Here is a 22,517-nt window from a genome sequence, read left to right on the forward strand (position 1 = left end):
GGCTATTCATTTTGTTACCAGCCATTATATTCATAACTACTCGGCAAAACATGGAGAAGTGCTTCAGATGTACCCCTTCCCCCAACACCATCTATACACCTCAACACAGACACAAGGTGGGGATGTAAGTTTAAGTTTGGAGCCTTAAGTCACTAGAGAGCAGCTGTGATCACTGCTGGGATTCTGAGGGTAAGCACATGGGTGGATGTACCTGGGTCAGTCACGTTGGGAGCCAGGGCCTGAAGAGGGGGAAGCAGCCCTGGCGAGGCACATAATGCCCCTAGATCTTCTTTTAGAGATCTGTTTCCTGGATCTACCTGTTTTAACCTATGAATCTGTGACAGGGACTCCCCCTATATGACCTGACTTAGAGCTCACTGATTGTGGCTTGGTCACTGGGTTCTGTGCTCCTGACGTGAACTTTCTGTCCCTGAGATCCTGATCTGAAGTCTCTAAGGATAGCCTGGTGACCTGACCCTAACTCCTTTTACTCCTTTGTATGAGTCATTTGGTATTGGTGTTTGTGATGATGGACTGAACCACAGCGGCTTTATAAAAAGGGTCTAAATCCTTGCCCCTGGGGAGCAATACTAACAGAAACCCACAATTATACAGTGCTTGATGGTTTGCAATCAACTTTCCTCAACACTACCTGGTGTTATAGGTAATACTACTATCATTGCCCCCATTTTACAGATGAGGAAACTGAGGCCAAGAGACTTTCAATGATTCTCTAGTTAAGTTTTGGATCCAGGAGGATTCCTGGTTCTAAGTCTAGTGTCCTATACTGTGCTGCCTTTGTAGTCTGTCTACTAGAATTATGCTCCTTGTAGGAGATTCCCTTGCCTTCACATATGAGGATTCAAAGATCCATGATAGGACAGGAGTCAGAAGGTACTATCAAGGACGAAACTGTCAATGGTTTTGTGCACCCAGACATCATTCACAAATCCTCCAGTCTTCTCTGTGCCCATGATATTGGCATCTCACAGCCTGATGCTCAAGAGTTTTCCAGGGCCATATATCACAAAGAGGAGCCCAGGCCAGGGAATGCCCCTCAGGAACCTCAGATCTCCTTAGCTATGTGGTTCTGTCATTAAGAAGTCTTGATGGAGTCTTTCTTTCTCTTCTTTCCACACTAGGTCACAGGTTCTGGCAAATTCTTGGTCTTCCCCTCCTAGCCTGATATTTTTGTGATGATAAATCGGGTCATCTTTTGTCTCAATTCTTACCTAGCCCTTAGTCACTGAATGGTCGATGCCTCAGACACACTGAGATCTGGGAAAGACCTTAATTTAGAAAGGCCATAGTCACCCACTGCATCTTGGGCCATCTCTGGTCATCTTGACTTTTGTCTTGCCACTGGACTTTGATGACTCTGGAAGTGATAGTGAGGCTGATGACTTTGCGTATCTCTGCCTCACTTAAATTCAATTCATGCATAAGTCAAGATATCACCCATGAAGTCATTGGTCCACTTTGAGAAGTAAGGTCTCACAACAGTGACAAAAGGTTCTGGCTCTCCTCACCTCTCTTGCCTCTCTGCAAGACACCCTCACGGTGACCCTCCTTAGGGCTGTGGGTCATACATGCTGCTCACCAGTCCCAAAACTTAGTTGCCCTGGATTCCTTAAGATGGCACCAAGTGATCTGGTGGTGGTATGAGCGATTGAAGAGTTCTCCAAACCTTTAACCAACTACATTCACTAGATGCTAATGAATTTAGAGGTACAGGCCTGAATTTGAATCCCAGCTCTATCACTTAATACCTATGGGACCTCAACGAAGTCACTCAACGGCTCTGGCCTTGGTTTTCCATCTGTCAGATGAAGGAGTTGTAACATGGCTCCTACAATCCTTTCCACGATACATGTCCATGATAGATTTCAGAACTCCTTTGATTAACCTTAGTATCAGCAAATCTTTAGATGTTTCCGTTTATATTGTCATTGATGACTTGTTTGAGGGTATTAACTTGGTAACTTTTTTAATGCATTGCAGCCTACAGAATGCGAAAATTATAATTATCAATAATGAACATTCAACAGGACTGAATAGTAAACAATATGGTAAACATAGCATATTAAAGAATGAATTGCAATAAACTGATAGTATGATATCAGTACTTTATATCTGTATATGCCTTAAAGATTCTAAAGCACTTTAGGTAGCCACCTCTTTGGCTACTCAAACCCGTCCCCATCAAAAGATAAATGTATTATTACTCCCTTTTTTGTTGTTTAGTTGTTTTCAGTCATGTCTGACTCTTCGTTATCCCATTGGGGGTATTCTTGGCAAGGATACTAGTATGGTTTGTCATTTCCTTCTTCAGTTCATTTTACAGATGAGGAAACTGAGGCAAACAGGGTTAAGTGACTTGTTTAAGGTCACATAGCTGGTGTCTGAAACTGGATTTGAACTCATGATGATATGCCTTCCTTACTCCTTTATGAAAAATCCTATATTTGCTTTTAGATTCTGTTTCCTCCTCTGTAAAACGAGGCTAATGATATTTGATATACATTTTTCATAGGATTGCTTTGGAGATCCAATGAGATTATGTATGTAAAGTGCTTCAGAAACTATAAGGCACAACAGAGGTAAAAGGTATTATTATTATCATGACCAACTTGTTATAGGACATTGTTTAATATATTATCATGTCTCATCATATTGTTTAATATTTTATCATATTAAATAATTTATAATTTTCATATTCCATAGGCTGTAAGATACAAAAATTATCCAGTTAATATCCTCAATCAGATCATCAATAATATATATACTGAAAAAACCCTCTGAACATGAGGCCCATGATTGATAACAACATTAACCAAAGAAACTCTGTAGTTAGCCTGCTTGAATAAGTATCAAAGGATCATAGCTCTAGAGCTAAAAAAGATGTAGCGATCATCTGTTCCAGACCCTTCATTCAACAGATGAGGAAGGAAACGGATGCCCAGAGAAACAGAGTGACTTCATAGAAAGTAAGTGGCAGAGCTGGGATTTAAGGCCTCAAACCTCCAAATTTTACTGGATCTAGTTGGTTTACAGTTGGGAGAAGATTATTGAGTCCAACATGGTACCACTATGTCAGGTATTACTTAGTAAACTGAGATGCAGAATAAGAGTTACATATGTGTACGTGTTTGTGTGTATGCATGCAAACATACACTTATGTATAGAGTCCAGGTGAAAGTTATATTGCAGGTGGTAAGTGACAGAGGAGGAGGAATTCTTCCTTAGGTACTGTGACTTGAAGGTCATCCACAAGTATGTAGTGTCACTTGCTGAAAGCAGTTTGCCTGGAGTTTGGACCAAATGTCCCAAACAGAACTTACTGTCTCATCTGCCTGCCTGAACCGGTCCTTCCAATCCTCCCGATTTTGTTTGAAGGTGCTATTTATTCACTTCTCAGTCAGCTATGCTTGTAAAGTTGGAGTTGTCTAGGACTATTCCCTCTCTCTTACAGAGATATGTAAGTATGCACACATGTTTGCACACATGTACATGCCTATACATGTGTGTATATGAATACACACATGTGTATAAGCATGCATTTTTACTGTTTGGTCAATTAATCATGTCTGACTCTTTGTGACCACTTTGGGGTTTTCTAAGCAAAGAAAATGAATAGTTTACCATTTCCTTCTCCAGCTCATTTTACAGGTGAGGAAACTGAGGCAAACAGGGTGAAATGACTTGCTCAGGATCACACAGCTAGTAACTGTCAGAAATTTGATTTGAACTCAGGTCTTCCTGAATCCAGGCCTGAAGCTTTATCCAGGGGTGAGGAACTCATGGCCTCCTAGGTCCTTGGGTATGGCCTTTTGACTGAGTCCAAGTTTTACAGAATTTGTTCTGTGAAGTTTGGATGCAGTCAAATGGCTGCACTTGAGGACCTGGAGGGCTACATGTGGCTTCCAGGCCGTGGGTTCCTCACCCCTGTTTATTGACTAATAAATATGCATATGTTAATGTATACACGCACGCGCACACACACACACACACATATTTAGAGCAACAGATAAAGGGAAGGGATGGTATCTAGACCAGTGATTGAATTGGTATAAAGAATTATGGATGCAAAAATCCTACCCAGGGATGAAGATCTATGGCTTCTTTGTTACCTTTGCTACCTTTCGAGAGCTGCCTGGCATCCCTGAGAGATGACATGACTCACCCATTGTCTCATAGCTGGTATGAGAAAAGGGCAGCAACAGGAAGAACCTAGCTCTTCCTTACTCCAAGGCTGGCCTAGGCCTCAATCCACTCTGCTACATCAAGCCTCAGTTATACCATCATTCCTCAAACTGTTCTCCCATTGTTTCCTGTGGGTGAGTACTGTTTCCCCTAGACTAGGAGCCCCCCAAGACATGGGCTACCTTGATGCCTCTTATCTCCTCTTACCCCTTCCTAGGGCTGGCCATACAGGGGACTCAGTAAATGCCTGTTAGGGGAACGCTTGAAGTCAAAGTCTGAAAAGCTCAGAAAATGATGAACTGACTTTCCATTATAATCTGTGACACAGCACTGACCATGAAAGCCAATCATCTAGTACTTATTAAGCCCCTCCTATGCGCCAGGTACTATACTTAGTGCTTAAGATAGGAAAAAAGGCAAAAATAGAGTTCCTGTTCTCAAGATGCTCCTAGTCTAATGGGAGGGACAAGATACAAACAAGAAATTTGTAAGATAAATGAGGGAAATTCATAAGATGAATTTATTAGATAAAATAACATAAACTCTCAGGAGGAAGGCATGAAAATTAAGGAGGATTAGGAAAGAATTCTTGCAGATAGCAGGGCTTTAGCTGAGACTTGATGGAAGCCAGGGAGACCAGGAGGAGATGAGGAGAGAGAGAGTTCCAGGAAAAGGGTCAGCCAGCAAAATCACTCAGAATCTGGAGATGGAGTGTCTTGTGAAAAGAACAGCAAGGAAGCCATTGTCACTAGAACACAGTATTTGAAGGAGAATTAGGTATAAGAACAGTATGAAGAGGTCAGGTTTTGAAGGGCTTTAAAAGTCAAGCAGAGGATTTTCTATTTGATCCTGGTGGTAAGAGGGAGCCAATGGAGTTTACTATATAGTAGGGGGAAGGGGTGACACGGTCAAACCTGTGCTTTAGGAAGATCAAAATGACAGATGTATATATACTGAAGTCCCTGTGGAGGGAGGCTGGAGTTGAGGAGGAGAAAAAGACTGTGAGCCAGGCACACAACTCATGAAGGATGGAGAGTGTTCTGGAGGATCTATAGATGACAGCCACCAGAATTTTGATTGGGTAATAAATATAGATTGAATTGATCTCCGAGTAGGGGAAGTTACTGAGTGATGTTGCTAGAGGGAGAGCCTAGAAGTGGCAATAGGGAACTTCCAACTTCCCCATCCATGACCAATGAGTTGGGGGTTGTGGTGGTGTAATTGAAAGGGCAGCCAGTGCTGGAAAGGTGGTCAAGGAAGCTGTACCATCAGGAGGAATTCAGGTCTCAGTGAGTGCAAGAAGATGGAAGGAGCAAGAAAGGAAATGATTTCAGATGAGAGCAAGTTTGTTACCTATGGAGCTGGCATTCCAGATAACACGGTGAAAGGTCGCTAATGGACAAGGCATCTTCACTCCATATTAGCATTATCTGAGTCCTGGCTAAAATTAATCCTCCTTCATTTTCATGCCTTCCCTCTGAGATTATATCTCCCCCCACCCATTTATCTTATAAATTTCTTGTTTGTGTGCTGTTTCTTCCATTAGACTGTGAGCATCTTGAGAACAGGAACTCTATTTTTGCCTTACTTTTTAAGCATAAGGCTAAGACATTTTGAATTGTATATAATTCTGGAACGTTAGCTCTGGAATGGACATACTTAGGAGGTCATCTCATCCAAACCTCTCATTTAATGGATGGGAAAAACTGAGACCCAGAGAGGGCAAGGGGCCCAGAACGAATCAGTAGCGCAGCTGGGATCCCAGTGAAATGATTTATCAAGGGGATCCCAGCTTCAGAGAAAACCTCCCTTGATCTGACTAGAAAGAAGAAAGGAGGGGTGGAGGGTGGGCAAATCTGCATTTAAATAACACATTTTCGTTTTGCACAGTGGTGACCTTTTGAATAAAAAACATTGGATTTTGATAGCTAGCTAGAGATGTCCAGAGATTGCTTCTCTCCTCTGGCATGTGCAGGGCGGTGGGGGTGGGGGTACTCAAATGGCAAACAGGCTAGAAAGGCAGCTAAACCCTGTGCAAAGGTTTGAAGGTTTAATGCCTCGAGGATGGGGGTATGGGGGGGGGGGGTGGCGGTGCACAGGGGATTTGGCAGGGAGAGATCACAGGGGTGCTCTCTATCCCAGGCTCAGCACTGAGAGAGGAGGAACTCGCTTTTCAAGTAATCAAAGTATAGTAGGAAGAATTCGAGACTGAGAGTCAGGAAACTTGAGGTACTCCTAGGTTTAACACTGATTTTTCTTTAAGTGATCTTTAATAAGTCAGTTTCTTTTCCTGGGTATTGGTGTCTTCATCTGTAAAATGCAGAAGATACCAGCCCTGCAAACTGTTCATGCCTGGGTGGTTTAGATGCAGCAAAGACAGCAAAAGCCATTATCACCAGAGCTAGGACGTGAGATAAGGCATAGGGATACAGTACAATACTGTCCTGATAGTACAGTATTGATGTGTCCTATGACAGGTCATGACAGGTTCATGACAGGCTCATCTATCCTGCTGTGGACTTTACTTTCTATGCTCACAACACTGCAATTCTTGTTCTACATTTCTAACCACCTGTTTTAAATTTCCTTTGCTAACTCATCATCTAATTCATGCTCCCTTAATAAGTATGTCCTTCAAAGTTCTTAATAGGCTTCTCTCCTCTCCTCTCCTCTCCTCTCCTCTCCTCTCCTCTCCTCTCCTCTCCTCTCCTCTCCTCTCTCTACCTTTTCTCTACACTCTCCCCCTTGGTGATTTCTCTAGCACCCATTGGCCAACCTATCCGTAAGCAGATGACTCTCAAATCTACATATCAAGCAATCAATAAACAAGCATTCATTAAGCACCTACTATGTGCCAACATGGCACATACGATGTACTCCCTTAGTATGGGTCTCCTTCAAAGCTCTCAATATAGGTTCTCTTCTCTTCTCTCCTCTCCTCTCCTCTCCTCTCCTCTCCTCTCCTCTCCTCTCCTCTCCTCTCCTCTCCTCTCCTCTCCTCTTCTCTTCTCTTCTCTTCTCTTCTCTTCTCTTCTCTTCTCTTCTCCTCTCCTCTCCTCTCCTCTCCTCTCCTCTCCTCTCCTCTCTTTTTCTCTTCTCTTCTCTTCTCTTCTCTTCTCTTCTCTTCTCTTCTCTTCTCTTCTCTTCTCTTCTCTTCTCTTCTCTCGGTTAGCGATTTCATTAAGCTTCCATGGGTTTAATTATCTCTAAACAAATGATTCTTGAGTCTATTTATAAGGCAATCAGTCAACAAAAATTCATTAAGCACCTACCATGTACCAGACACTGTACTGGGTACTGGAGATAAAAAGACAAAAATGGAACAATTCCTGTCTTCAAGGGCCTTATATTCAGTCCCAATTCCCCTTCTACACACCAAGTTAGAACATTCCTGGCTGGCTGGTAGATATCTCTGGTTGGTTTTCTATAGGTATTTCAAATTAAAAATATCCCAAAACAGAACTCTCTTCTCCTTTCCCCCCCTTCAGACTGTCTTATTCCTGACAGGGGTACATTCATCTTTCCAGTTATCTAAGTTTGTATACTTGGGAATCATCTTACATTTGTTTCTATCTCTTACCTCTCACATATCATTAACTGTCAAATCTCAAAGATAATAGATCTCACCTCTTCTTTTCCCTCCATTCACATGGTCATCATGCCTCACCTGATTCACACTGGTCTCTTAATTGGCCTCCTCATTTTCAAACTCTCTCTTTTCTAATCCATTTGATACAACTGCTAAAACAATATTGCTATGGCACAGGCCTGACCACATCACTATTCTACTCAAGAACCTTCTATAATTCCTTATCATCCTTAGAATAAAGTAGAAATTCCCAAGCCTACTATTGAAGGACCTCCACAATCTGGCTCCAACCTGCCTTTCTAGCTTCACATCATTCCCTTTGATGAATTCTACAGTCCAACCAATCTGGACTATTAGCTGTTTCCTGAACTCAGCATTTTATCTCCATACCCACCAAGTGCTGGAACAATCTGTCTGCCAACTTTGGAATCCAATCTGTCCTAACTGCCACCTCTTGGAATCCTTCCTCTCAGCTTACAAGTTACCTTCTGCAGGATGCCTTTCCTGGTCTCCCTAGTGATTAATGCACTCCCCTTCCTCAAATTACCTTGCGTTATTTTCTACTTAGAAGTGCTGACTTCCTTTAAGACAGCTCAAATGCTGACTTCTGCAGGAGGCTTTTTTTGGTTCCCCAACTTGGTAGAGCCTTCTCTTCTAGGGCGATCCTCCATCTGCTCTGTAGGTAAATATTTACATGGTGGCACCTCCATTAGAAGGTAAGCTTCTTTAAGGAAAGGACTGGTTTTTTTTTTGTCTTTCTTTGTAGGTAGTACTTAATACAGGGCTTAACACGTAGTATGCTGTCTGATTGATTTAATCAATCAATCAGTCAATAACATCTATTAAGCATCAATCTAATAATATCTATTAAGTTCGTACTATATGTCATATATTATGCTCAATTCAAAAAATGAAACTATCCCTACTCAAAGGAGCTTGCATTTTAATAGAGGAGACAAGTACACATAAAATATATACACAGCATAAATATAAAGTTAAGAAAAACATGTGCACATATATTTATTTATTAAATACAAGAGATTAATCAGAGGGATTGTTTGATCTGCGCACACCTTATCCTCCCAGGAGAAGCAAAGTCTATTTCGTTTTGTCTTCGTATTTCTGAAAGTCTAATACAATGCTTTTCCCAGAGCAGAGCAGATCCTTAATATATATTTATTGAATTAAGCTGAACTAGATAGAAGGAACCCAGATATGGGACCCCAAAAGAGTGTACTTGGGATTGAAGTTTGTTTGCTTTGTTGCCTTTCTTGGATTCAGTTGATAATCAGGTGATTGGGACCCAGATGACTCTAGAGGAGAAAGTGTGGTTGATGACCTTGCACAGCCCTCCCTCACTCAAATCAAAGTCAACCCCAAGTTATGTCATCATCTGGATGTCATGATCCTCTTCAAGAACAAAGGACAAACACAGCAACAACCTGATGACTTGCCTAGTATTCATGGTATTCCTGAAGGGGTGGGGAACCTGCAGACTCAAGGTCACATGTTGCCCTTTAGGTCCTCAAGTGCAGCCCTTTGACCTGAATCAAAGAGCCCCACTTGAGGACTTAAAGGGCCACATGTGACCTTGAGGCTGCAGGTTTTCTCATCCCTGGATAGAGAGAGCAGATCATTATGAGTTAAATGGAGAAAATATCCTCCTCCTTGCACATTGTAGGTTTGTCATATTCTAGAGAGCAGACTTTGAACCTATAACCTTGACTTAAGAAAAAATTGGAGAAAAGGAAGTGTTCAAGGAAAGACCACTGGAAGGGTCACCTAGAAACTAAAGGCAGTATGGAGCTGAACTCTGGAAATCAGAAGGTCTGGGTACTGAGTTCAGGTTTCAGCTATGCCTCTAACTAGCCATTTAATCATTCTCAAATAACTTTACCTCCACCAGAATATGGAGAGTAATCTTTGTTCTGTCTCCCTCCTTCTCTGCCTCCCAAGTTCATTGTGAGGATCAGATTGGATAGGAGATGGGAAAGTATTTTCTGAATCTTATAACACTGTACAAATATAAGATTTCTGCCTCAACTTCCCCCATTCTGTCTTTCTTCCACCTTTGTTTCTCTTTGCCCCCAAACTCTAAAAAACAAAAACAAAAACAAAACAAAACTATTCCTGGCATTGATGTCCTTGGGAAAGTATGGCCTGAGAGAAACCAGTCTGGTCTGTGGGCTCAGACAGATGCTGAAAGTCCACGTTTCATTTCTTTCATCCCCTCCCTCCAACTTTGGCCAATCCTATGGCCTGCTCAGTCCTCTTTATCCTGTGTGCCTTGTGGGGCCCAGCCTGTGGGAACCGGGAGAATCATCCCTCTGGGAGAAAGTGCCCAAATAAGTGACAGGCTCTCCAAATGCTATACACTCATCTCTGCCAAGATTACAGCCCACTCAGAATTCAGGGCTCTGGCATTTCAGCTGAGCAGAAAACTTCCAATCCTCTTGTTATTATTTTCTTTAATCATGGGCCAAGCACAACGTTCACACTTTAAGAAAAGAAATGCAAACATATCAAGGATGATCAGAGACAAGTTTTACCAAACACCACTTAAAAAAAAGGGACTTATGTGAAAATTAAATCCCACAGTGTCTGGGCTCTATTTCCCTTTAAACTTCTCCTTCTGTGAAAGCAAATGCGTACAAGGAGGCAATTTACTTGGGGGTTTTCCTGGGCTTCCAACTGTCTGAGAACAGTTTTGTGTGACAAGCTTGGGGGTGACCTTGGATTACCCGCTGTGGAAGGGGAACCTATCTTTTGGCAAGATGGCAAAGGAATGACAGAACTTCAGAACAGGAAAGGGCCTAACTCAATCCTCCACATTTATGGACTGACAAACTCAGGCCCTGAGAAGGAAAGTGATTTTTCCAAGGTCATCCAGAAAAGTAGTGGCAAGTGAGGACTGGAATGCATGTGCCTGGTGCTCCTGGTTCAAGATTCTTCCTGTTGCATGGCTAAAGGTGTCTCATTCTTGTTTCTTTTTCCTTTCCAATTTGGTTTTCATGGAATAGGTTAGAAATCTTGCCCCAGTGAGTTTTCTTGAACTTCTGGACTACAGGCAAGGAGAGGAAGAAGAGGAGAGGGAGAGGAAGAGCCTGGTCCTTGGGATTTACGAGAGATGACACTAAGAAAGACGTATTCCTGAGGACTGCCGGACCTTCCTACCTGACTTAGAACTGGCCAGCTTATATATATGTGAGCACTTTGACAGCTAGGACTATCTTGCTTTTCTATTTGTATCTCCAGTGCTCAGCACTTAATAAATGCTTTCTCCTTCCTTCCTTCCTTCCTTCCTTCCTTCCTTCCTTCCTTCCTTCCTTCCTTCCTTCCTTCCTTCCTTCCTTCCTTCCTCCCTCCCTCCCTCCCTCCCTCCCTTCCTTCCTTCCTTCCTTCCTTCCTTCCTTCCTTCCTTCCTTCCTTCCTTCCTTCCTTCCTTCCTTCCTTCCTTCCTTCCTTCCTTCCTTTTTTCTTTCCTTTCTGCCTTGTTACAAATCATTAGCCTTGCCTGAAATTCCCATTCTTTCTCCTTGCCATCAATCTAGATCTTCTTCCTTTAAAACACCACGTGGAACTTATGTGCTCCACAAAACCATCTCAGAGACAGATAGTCGCATAATGGATAGAGTGCCAGAGCTGGAGTCAAATCTGGTTTCAGGCACCGACTTGCTATATGACCTTGGGCAAGTCGCTTGAACAATGTTTACCTCCGTTTCCTCATCATGAGTTGGTGATAATCATAGTGCCTACCTTCCAGGGCTGTTATGAGGATCAGTTAAGATAATGTTTGGAAAGCCTTTTGTCAACCCTAAGGCATAGAAAAATTAGCTTTTATTATTAATATTATCATTGCTATTATTAACCCCAATCTTGTCTGGTTACTATAGGACTCCTTATTCCCTATGTGTTAATTTGTTTCATACTCACACTCACTGATTTATATATTTCTTTGAAAGTGTTCTGTTTTTTTTCCCCATGTGTTTTGGTGGAATGAAGAATTGAAGTGTTATAGCTTTACTGTTTACTATGTGACCTTGGGTGAATCACTTTACTGAACCTGAATTCACTCTCCTCATCAGCAAAATGGGAAAAAATACTTGCCTTAGCTATTTCAATGGTTTGTGGACAAGGTCAAATAAAAGAACGGATTTCAAGTGCTTTGTTAACTCTAAAGTGTTATATAAGGAGCTATGACCATCACGAATAACAACAATAGATTCCAATGCTTTCGCTCGATTACAAATAGTAAATAATTTGTTCCACTGGCGCAGTAGTTGGCTGAACAATAAATATAAAGAAAGCATACAATGAGAGTATTTTTTCTGGGTACCACGTCTAGATGCGTTCCATCTGACATGAAGCAGAGGATTAAATAATGACGATGATAAGCACCAAGGAAGTGCACCACCCTCTGCTGGGTACTGTGTGGAAGAGAGGGTCTCTGCCCTCAGGGAGCTCCTAGTCTAGTGATGTGATGGTACTCTTTAAGATGGAAGGAAGTGTATAATAACCCGCACAGGGCAAGGCTCACAGAAAAATAAATATCTAGTAAAGTATAAACTCTTCAAAACAGGGACTATATAATTTTGATCTTCCATCTCTAGTACCTAGAACAGGGCCAGGCACACAGTAGGTGCTTAATAAATGTTTGTTGATTGATTGATTCTAGCCCAAAGCTGGGGCAACTAGGTAATTCAGTGGATAGAATGCTGGCCTGGAGTTAGGAAGTGTCATCTTCCTGAGTTCAAATTTGGTGTCAGACATTTTATTAGCTGTGTTATCCTGGGCAAGTCACATAACGCTGTTTTCCTTGGTTCCTCAACTATAAAATGAGGTGGAGAAGGAAATGGCACACCACTTCAGTATCTTTGCTAAGAAAATTCCAAATGGGGTCACAAAGAATTGGACAAGACTGAAACAACTGAACAACTGCGAAGTCTGGGGTTAATGAAAGTAGAGAATATGGAGAATAGAGCAAACTATCTATGATACCAAAATGCCCTTCAGGGAAGTGACTCGAAGCATACAAAACTGTTGAAGAAATCACCCTCATGAGCTGGGCTTAAGCTACCTTGAATGTACAGGTCTAAATCAGGAACTCGTTAAGAATACCAACAGCTTACATTGCTATAATTCTACAAGGCACACAAAAAGCTTTCTTCCCAATGAGCCTATGAGGTAGGCGGAGCAAGCGCTCTTAAAAAAAAGTCAACCCATTTACAGACGAGAAAACTAAGGTGAAGTGATTTGTCCACGATTCCCCAGCTGGAAAGTGTCAGAGCTGGAATCTCAGCCTGGTTCTCTCCCTTTCCCACTCTGTTGCTTCTCTAAAGAGGGCAACTTTTCCCCAATGGCCAGTGCCAACCTGGATTCTCAGAAGGGGTCATGGCTGCTCCTACTCTCTGTGTCCCTTGGTGACGTGACTGGTTGGTAACCGCCAGAGAGGGCAGCTGGAGGTCCCCATCAGGCCATTTTTAGCTTTAGCAACCGGACGGCCCCTCCAGGTAACTAAGAAGCAAAACAAACACTGTCACAAGCTTCCTCTCGAGGCCTTTTCAACTCCTGGCCTGCTAACATGGCCCAATCATAAAAACCAAGCTTGCGGACAATAATAGCTGACATTTATTTTGTACTCTAAGGTTTGCCAAATGCTTTTTCATATATTACCTTATTTGAACCTCACAGAAATCCGATGAGGTAGGTGCTATTATAACACCATTTCATAGATGAAAAAACTGAGGCCAAGAGAATTTAAGGGACAAGATCAGGCCACACATCCAGGAATAAGTAAAGGAGGCACAATTCCAAACCAGGACTTCCCGACTCTCAGTCCAGCACTTGGTCCATTATGTCACATGGTTTCTCATAACAGCTGGCATGGAGTTTTAAAGTTTGCAGAGCTCCTTACAGGTATTTCTTAATTGGATCTTCATAACATCCCTGTGAAGTATGCGCTATTATTATCCTCATTTTATAGATAAGGAAACTGAGGTTCAAAGACCTTAGGATCACATAGTCATAAAGGCTCTCCAACCAATGGGTTGTCTTCCTCCTCACACTGGTGGCCACCAGAGCCAGCGGTCACAGTAATTCTCACTGGTTCTTTTAGCATTACCTTTTCAGGACAGATGAGAAAATACCCTGGATTTTCATCCCTATCCTGACTCTTATTAGGTGATGTTTTGGGCAAGTTGGTAGGTTGTTAGGACTGGAAGGAACTTCAGTCCTATCCTCTCAATTTATGGCAGAAAAATATGAACTCCAGTACTGTTAAATAATTCAGGCCTGGATTCAGGAAGACCTGAGTTTAAATCTGGCCTCAGACACTTCCTAGCTGTGTGACTCTGAGCAAGTCACTTAACCTTGTTTGCCTCAGTTTCCTCATCTGTAAAATGAGCTGGAGAAGGAAGTGGCAAATCATTCTAGTATCTTTGCCAAGAAAAACCCAAAATGGGATTGTGAAGAGTTGGACATGACTGAAACAACTGAACAGCAACACATAGCTACTGAGTAACCAAGCCCCAAATCAAACCTTTGGCCCTGGAGGGCAGCATAGTAGAGTGAAGATAATACTGTCTCTGGAGTCAGAGGGCCTGGGTTCATAGCTCACCTTTGGTGTTTAATACCCATGTAACCTTGAGTCTGTCTCTTAACTTGCCTGAGTTTTTATTATAAAAATGAACTTCTGAGTTCCCTTCCATCTCTAGACATGTATGATCCTGGGACTTTAAATCATGTTTTTTCCAGTGATTTAGTAATAGAGTGGAGTCCATATTACCTGGATTCAAATTCCACCTCTAATACTTACCAACAATGTAACTTCTGTGTGCCTCGATTTGCTCATCTGTAAAATAGGGACAGTAATATCTGTGGTGCCAACCTCGCAGGATTGTTACTAGGGTCAAGTGACATAATGTATGTAAGATGTTCTGCCGACTTTAAAGTGCTACATGGTACATTTATACCACATTACTTCTTCCCTGTGTTAGTTCTCTCATCTGTAAAATGGGGATGATAATAACACTTGCATATCTACCTTGCAGGGCTGTTCTCAAATTGAGATGAATGCCTGGTCTGACCTGTAGGGCCTCCTGGCAACCTATTCTGATAGAATCTATCTCTTGCGTAGTTCATGATAGGGTTCATGATAGGCTGTAACCTATGCTCACTCTATGATCTAACCCTAAAGTGTAGGACCAATCCTACCTGATATCCAATTGATTGGCACCCACCTGGCAAAGTTGTTGTCCAGGAAGCATCTGTTCCTCAGAAGTCCAGCCCAGAGCTGCACACCCACGATGCCAAAGATGAAGAAAACAAAGAAACAGAGGAGCAGGACGTTGCCCAGCATGGGCAGCGTGTCCAGCAACAATGTCACCAAGATACGCATGCCTGCGTGGGAGACAAGATGACAGAACACATATTATTTCACGTTGGGAGTTAGAATGGTATGCATGGTGGAGGGAGTGATGGGTGTGAGTGAAATCAGAGGACCTAGCTTTGAATCCCAGCTCTCCGACTTAGTAGTTACATGGTCCAGGGCCAAATCACTTTACTACTCTGGGTCTGAGTTCCTCATTTGTAAAATGAAGGGATTCAACCAGATGGCCACTAAAGGCCCCTCCAATTCTTGAACTATGATTCTATGACCCATCAACCCCTGGATATGATGGCAAGAGGAGATGGCAAATTTGCACCCCAAACAGGGGGTTGTAGTATCTAGGACACTTGCCAGAGGTGCTCTGATTGGTTGGGCACTTGGGATGTTGGCTTTGGGATCAGTCACCACTTTGGTTATTAGAAGCATGCACAAAACAATAAACCATCAGTGGTTCTCAATTCTCTCTGATGTTAACCTTCAATCCTGTTCATGACCTGTCTCCAACCCACAGATGATTGAAGATTCCTCTTTCCAGTGTGTCTTGCCTGTCCTGGATAAACAGTACTATCCACTGGGCCCGGATTTCTTCCTGTTCTGCAGGCTGTTTCTCATGTCTGGAACATCCTCCTTCCTCATTACTACGTCTTGGGAGCTTTTCCTTTGACTACACCTCACTGGTTGCATGGATCACCTCCTCCCTGGTATTGTTCTTATTTGGATAGATGTTGTATCATATCCTCCCAACCTTCCCCAGTTTTCCCCTTTGGACTCTAGGCTCCTTGAGAAAAGACACTCTCATTTGCCATTTTTGTAAATTCCCCCAGTGTGATGCCACACAATAGATCAATATTGGCCAAGTTTGTCTGTTGAGCTGATCAGCTCTGTTATCCACTGGCTCTGTGACTTGAAGCAAATCACGTCACCATTTTGGGCCTCAGTTTTCTTATCTGTCAAATGGGAAAAACCATCCATCCTCTCTCACCCTCAGGGCTATTGCTGGGAGTCAATAAAATAATAAACATAAATGTCCTTTGAAAAGTATAACTATTATATTCAGATTTCTAAGCTTCATTTTTTCTGCGGAGTTTCCTTGGGATATCCTACATTGCATGCACTGTGGTCTCAAGCCCAGTGGAGATCAACATTGGCTCACAAGCTTGATGACTCCAGGGTCCTATGTTTATGTCTAAGGTAGGTGGGCCAAGGGTGATTATTAATCAGTTTGACAGAGAAGCAAAATGACTTGAGCCAAATCATATATAGCTTTTCCTCTGGGATTCTGGTCTAGGGCTAACTCCATAAAAGCCTATCATGAAATGCAGAAAGTCCTTAAAAGAAATCCCCCTTCCTTCTCCTTGCCCTTGGTGCCATCTGTCTGGGGCATATGCATGGGCACAGCCTGATCTCCAGGATGTCCAGTGGGGTTCTTGAAGGGTGTTCCTGGGACCCAAGGCAGGACACAGGTCACCCTTCTGTAGTGCTTGAAGGTGTAAAAGGCTCCATAATCCTTCCAGATAACCATAGCAACTCTAATGATAACCCTGCCAGTTCAGTAGGCAGGTACTCATTAATATCCATAAGAGGAATTATTATCTGCATTTTACAGATGAAGAAACTAAGGCTTATAAAGGTTAAGTAGCTTTATTCAGGGTCATACAGTTAACAAGAAATGAAGTCTTAACCCCCAAATTCAAGTCTTGTGAGAGTCCAGTGTTCTTCTGACACCACCAAACTGCTTCTCAGAACATGAGCCTCTCAATCAACCAACAAGCGCTCAAGTATCTCCTCTGTGGTGGGTACTGGGCCAAGTGCAGGGGATACAAAAGACAAAAGTGAGACAATTTCCTCCCCTCAAGGAGCTTATATTCTAACAGGGGAGACATAAATATACACAGAATAAACACAGAATGAATACAAGGGATTAAAAAAGATTTCAAGAAGATGGTGCTTGAGCTGAGTTTGAAAGGAAACCAGAGATTTCAGGAGGTGGGGAGGTAAGAAAGAGAAGCGTTCCAGGTATGGAGACCAGATAGCACAATGAGGACTCCATTGCAATAGTCCAGGTGAGAGCTGAAGAGGCCCTGATCTAAGGTAGTGACTAGAAAGAACAGGAAGTATGGGAAACATGAAGTGGAGCTAGAAGTGACAAGATGTGACAATTTATAGAAATCCTTTATTGCTGCTCTTAGCAGGTGAGACAATTGGCATCAATAACCAGGAGCCCAGGATCATTGAGGACCTCAAGAAGTGTAGGAATGTGGAGTAAGGGGGAGTGTGACAGTAAAAAATTCAGCGTTTCCAATCTAATGGATGTCATGGTTGACCTGATAAGTTCATCTTTATGTCACCCAAGCCCTAAATCTTACTCCTCTTTGATTTTTTCTTCTGCCTTACCTCTACCTCTTCCATAAGATAAATAGCCCCATCCATCCTACTTGTTTCAGCTTTTTAAAAACTCTTATATCAGCCCCTTCCTTTGCTATTGCCACTGTCGCCACTCTGGTTATGGCTTGTCAGCTTTCACCCAAACTCGTAGAATTTTCTTCTAGCTCTGTGCTATCTTTCAATCCATCCTGCATATAAACAGCCAGATTAATTGTAAAACAATTTTCATCATGTGTGACCTTGGGCACTTTCTGGGCCTCCCCTGTCAAATGGGAAAGACAGATGAGGTCATTGTTAAGGTTCCTCCCAAATCGGAAATTCTTTGATTCTAGGTCACTCCTCTAGTGTGGAACCTATGATTATGTTCCTACTGCTAACCAATTAGAGTCAAAGGCTTTTTAGTACAAGAGGCTTCAGAAGAGGATGAAATATTTTTTTCCCTCTCTCCTTCTCTCCCCCCCTTGTTCCCTTCCTCCTTTCTTTCCTCCATTTCTTCCTTTCTTCTTTCCTTCTTTCCTCCCTCCCTTTCCCCTTCCCTCCCTCCCTTCCTCCCTCCCTTCCTCCCTCCCTTCCTTCCTTCCTTCCTTCCTTCCTTCCTTCCTTCCTTCCTTCCTTCCTTCCTTCCTTCCTTCCTTCCTTCCTTCCTTCCTTCCTTCCTTCCCATTCCAAAAATGATCATTATGAAGCTATTACCTGCTCCCTTTCTCTGACCTGGGCCAATGTGCCTCTCCTTAGGCAGCCTAGGGGCTGTCCATTCATCTGGGGGTTTATCCCATTAGCATTGGTCTTGGTGCAGATACATGACTAGCCTTATTCTGACTGAAGCTACGAACTCTCAAACTCAAGGGATCCATTAGCTTCAGACGCCTCTAGCAGAAGGGAAAACAGATGTGTGTCACCATAACTAGTCTATTTATTCGACAAAAATCACTATTTCTGTAGGTACCAATGCAGCACCGAACTCTCCCTTGCAACAGAGCAAAAGAGTTAAGCAAAATTAACTGATACCTTAATTCTATCTAATAAAGTATGTAGCATTGTGCTCCAGGAGTCCCCGATTCTCTTCTGAGAGATTCAGAGTCCAAGTTCCATTCACTATTCATTTCATTTACATGGTTGTAGTTATGTAGATCGCTTCCTGGTTCCATTTAATTCATTCTATATCAATTTATACAATTGATCATAACCAATCAGTAAACATTTATTAAGCCTCTACTTTGGGCCATTGTGATAAGCACTGGGGATACAAAAAGAGGCAAAAACTAGTCCCTGCCCTCAAGGAGCTTACAATATAATGGAAGTAATCTTATACATCCTGTTTGAAATTTCTCATTATAAAATATTCCATTTCATTACCTCACCACAGTTTTTTTTTTTAAATTTCACCAGAGGACACCCACTTTGAGTTCTTTGTGACCAACACAAGGGATACTATGAATATGTTGGTATATATAGGGCTTGTCTTTCCGCCTTCAACCTTCTTGAGAGTAAGAGAAGCATTACTGGGTCAAAGAATATGAACAGATTAGAGGCTTTCCTACCTAAAAAAACGCCTCCCAGAGTGGCTGGTTCCATTCACAGCTCAATAGAGTCCTACTGTGCCTGTCTTCCCATAACTCCCTCAAAACTGGCTCTTTGTGTCTTGCATCATTCTCACACTTTGGATGACCAAGAGCTGAAGCCTCAAAGCTGTTTCAATGAATATTTCTGTTATTATTGGGGATCTGGGTAATTATTCAGATGATCACTGACATTCTGCATTTCTTCTTTTGAGAACTGTTTGTCCATGTCCTTCGACAACGTATCTATAATGGAATGGGTATTGGTCATAAATGCTGGTGTCAATTCCTTACATAATTAAGCTATCAGAACTCTATCAGATATTTGATGCAAAGTTTTTTTCCCCCAGATGACAGTTTCCTTCCTTCTCCTAGCTATGCTGATTTTGCCTTGAAAAAAATTTTAATTTTATGTAATTGAAACTACCTATTTTATCTTTAATAAAAACCTCTGTGCTTTGCTGCAACGATGGTTGCACTGTGGTGGAAAAAGACTTGAGAGAACTGAAGAATCGCACAGTTATTATAATGTTCAGGAACCTAAATTTAACTATAAATATTTTAACTTGCTAATTTGTTGTCCAAAGACTACCGGATTGACATCTATTGGAAGAAACAAACCACATAAATAGGTACTTGAATCAATAGGCAACAAGGAGTGTTTGAAAGTTTCTGAGTTGGGAAATGCTATGATGAAAGCAACATTACATCTTATTACGTGAAGGTTGAAAGAGGATTCAAGACTTTGGGAAGCTCTACCAGGGGTGGGGAACCTGTGGCCTTGAGGCCACATGTGGCCTTCTAGGTCCTCACGTGCAGCTCTTTGACTGAATCCAAACTTCACAGAACAAATCCCCTTAATAAAAGGATTTGTTCTGTAAAACTTGGACTCCGTCAAAAGGCTGAATCTAAGACCTATCAGGGGCCACATGGGTAATAATGACAATAGATAACATTTACATGGAGCTTTAAGGGTTGCAAAACACTATATATATTTATATACACACATATGTATACATGTATATATATATTTATATACATATATGTATACATATATATGTATACATGTCTCTGTGTGTATGTCGTTTGCTCCTCACAACAATCTTGTGAAATAAGTACTATTATTAACCCTGTTTTACAGATGAAACTGAGGCTGACAGAGGTGAAGTGATTTGGCTAGAGTCACATGGCTAATAAGTATCTAAGGCAGGATTTGAACTCAGACGGGGAGTCAGACCTCCTTGGTTCTAAAACCAGCCTTTTATCCACTATTCTATTTAGTTACCTTAATCTAGACATCAAATGATTATTTCTGTTGAATTATCCTCCTCTTAGTTCCCACTGATACCTTTTGGTTCATTGTCTCATTGGCTTGCTTAAAAATCTAAAGTTACATTATTTTTATGTTGAAGTAGAAGGGCAAAATGAGTTTCAGTTTCATCAGAAGAAACTTGGGTTTGAGACTCAGATTTGACCCATCTAATCCTGGGCTATTAATTTTTTCTGTTAAGTGATTCTATTAATCCCTTAACTCTTTTGGGTCTCTGTTTCTTCTGATATAAAATTAGGGGGTTTGGGTGACATGAAGTCTATTCAAATTTGAAATCTATGATCCTATGACATCATTAAGGATAAACAAAATGAGAAGGCCAAGAAGAGTTCAGTTAAACAGAAGGCTGTCTCCTAAGGTGGTGGAGAAGTGAATATCTGACAGAATTGGTTTCATTATGCACCTGGAAGCAGTAAGAAATCTCATTCCATGGGTTACTGGATCATCTCATCTTGGAGTCCTTACAACGTACATAAGCAAAAATATCCGTCAAACAGACAAACCCACAGAGGTAATTACATATCTATGTTTATATACCCCCCATTGAGGGAATTTATTTTGCTTAACTATGCATATTTGTTATAAGATATTTGTTTTTCTTTTTTTTTTCTAATAAGGTAGAGATAGGAAGAAGAGAAGATGGCTACTAATTTTAAAAATTAGAGAGGTAAGCAGAGACAGATATGAAATAATGCATGTAGTTTTGGTTGAATATATTCTTAGTTTGATTAGTATTAAACTATAGTCTTAGTTTTACTTAACTGTTTTATTTTGTCACAAGAGACCTATCATGGACTAGGAATAATCTGTGACTGTTTGTAATGTAAAAGCAAAACACATCAATGAGATAAAAAAAGACAATTACAACTTCTGTGCCAACATCTATTGTAGAAGATGAAAAGCCAGAGAAATCACACAAAGAACCTGATCTTTGAAAACTGATCACCATGTACTTTGACACCATGACTTCAAGGTAACAAGTGGCACTGGGGAGAATGATTAAAAAGTATGTTGGGAAAGACACCTCAGGTTTGAGAAACAAAAGAAGACAAAAGATTGTTGAATATTCAAAAGCCTTACCCTTATACATTAGGTAGACTTTCTTTTAGAAGTGAGTTAGAAGACACTGGACATGGCCAATGATAAAAACTCCACAAAAAAATGAAACTGATTGTATCTTAGATAGAAAATGACTGGTAGGTATCATATCAGAATAAGCTGTTTATGTCCTAGCAGATCACTGATTACTCAGAGCAGACTTTCAAAACCATATTAGATTAGAAGAAATGACACGGTCAACATTAAATTAGGAGAAAGGATAGAGCTGAAGGAACACTGCCAACAATTACAACAGTGTTAACCTGACCCATGGACTGATGATGTTGAGAGATGGGAAATAGGAAAAAGCTAAGAATTAAGCTTTCATTATCATCATTTTCTATAATAGATAAATTGATAATTTAAAAATTTTCACAAGGAGGAGGCTGAAAGAGCCCAGAAACCACCTTAGCCAACCAATAGTGCAGAGCTTTATCAGTGAAAGATACATGGAAGCCCTGGGCAATGCTGATTTAGAATACAGATTAATTTATAAACTCTTACAAAGGAGAATGGTGGAAGCTTATGAGCAGTAACACTTCATAAAACACTGGAAAGAAGCGGAAGCAATAACAAGTCTTCAAAAAAGCTTGGCATAAGACCCAGCTGGGCCACATCATACTGAGATCATTCATAGATAAAACAAATAGACAGAAAATGGAACAAATTTGACTATGTTTCTAAAAAGAAATCTATTTTTATCATCAGTCATAGTGGAACCACCAGATTTGGAGTCTAACTCCTATGTTTCCCATGTGTTTGCTATATGAGATTGAATTGGCACTTAAGGAAATGAAATCAGGAATAGCGACTGGATCAGATCAAGAAACTGAAGAAATCTGGTCCGGGCGTGACAAAATATTGAAAGATCACTTTATATGATATCTCAGGGAAATAAATATACCTAAGGAATAGATATATCATTACCCTAAAAGGTGATCCAGAAAATATCGATACCTACTGAGT

At 41.3% G+C, this 22,517-nt stretch overlaps 1 protein-coding gene across 7 annotated transcripts in view; it reads right to left on the reverse strand.

The window, feature by feature from the left end:
• CACNA1H (calcium voltage-gated channel subunit alpha1 H) overlaps nt 1–22,517 on the reverse strand; it is a 416,735-nt gene that overhangs the window by 111,748 nt on the left and 282,470 nt on the right. For all 7 annotated transcript variants that reach the window (XM_072600754.1, XM_072600744.1, XM_072600736.1 and 4 more), the window contains exon 6: nt 15,031–15,190. In XM_072600754.1, coding sequence (XP_072456855.1) covers nt 15,031–15,190 — 160 coding nt within the window. The remainder of the gene's footprint in view (nt 1–15,030; nt 15,191–22,517) is intronic.

The sequence above is a fragment of the Notamacropus eugenii genome, chromosome 1, assembly GCF_028372415.1.
Source record: "Notamacropus eugenii isolate mMacEug1 chromosome 1, mMacEug1.pri_v2, whole genome shotgun sequence".
NCBI classification, from domain to species: domain Eukaryota; kingdom Metazoa; phylum Chordata; class Mammalia; order Diprotodontia; family Macropodidae; genus Notamacropus; species Notamacropus eugenii.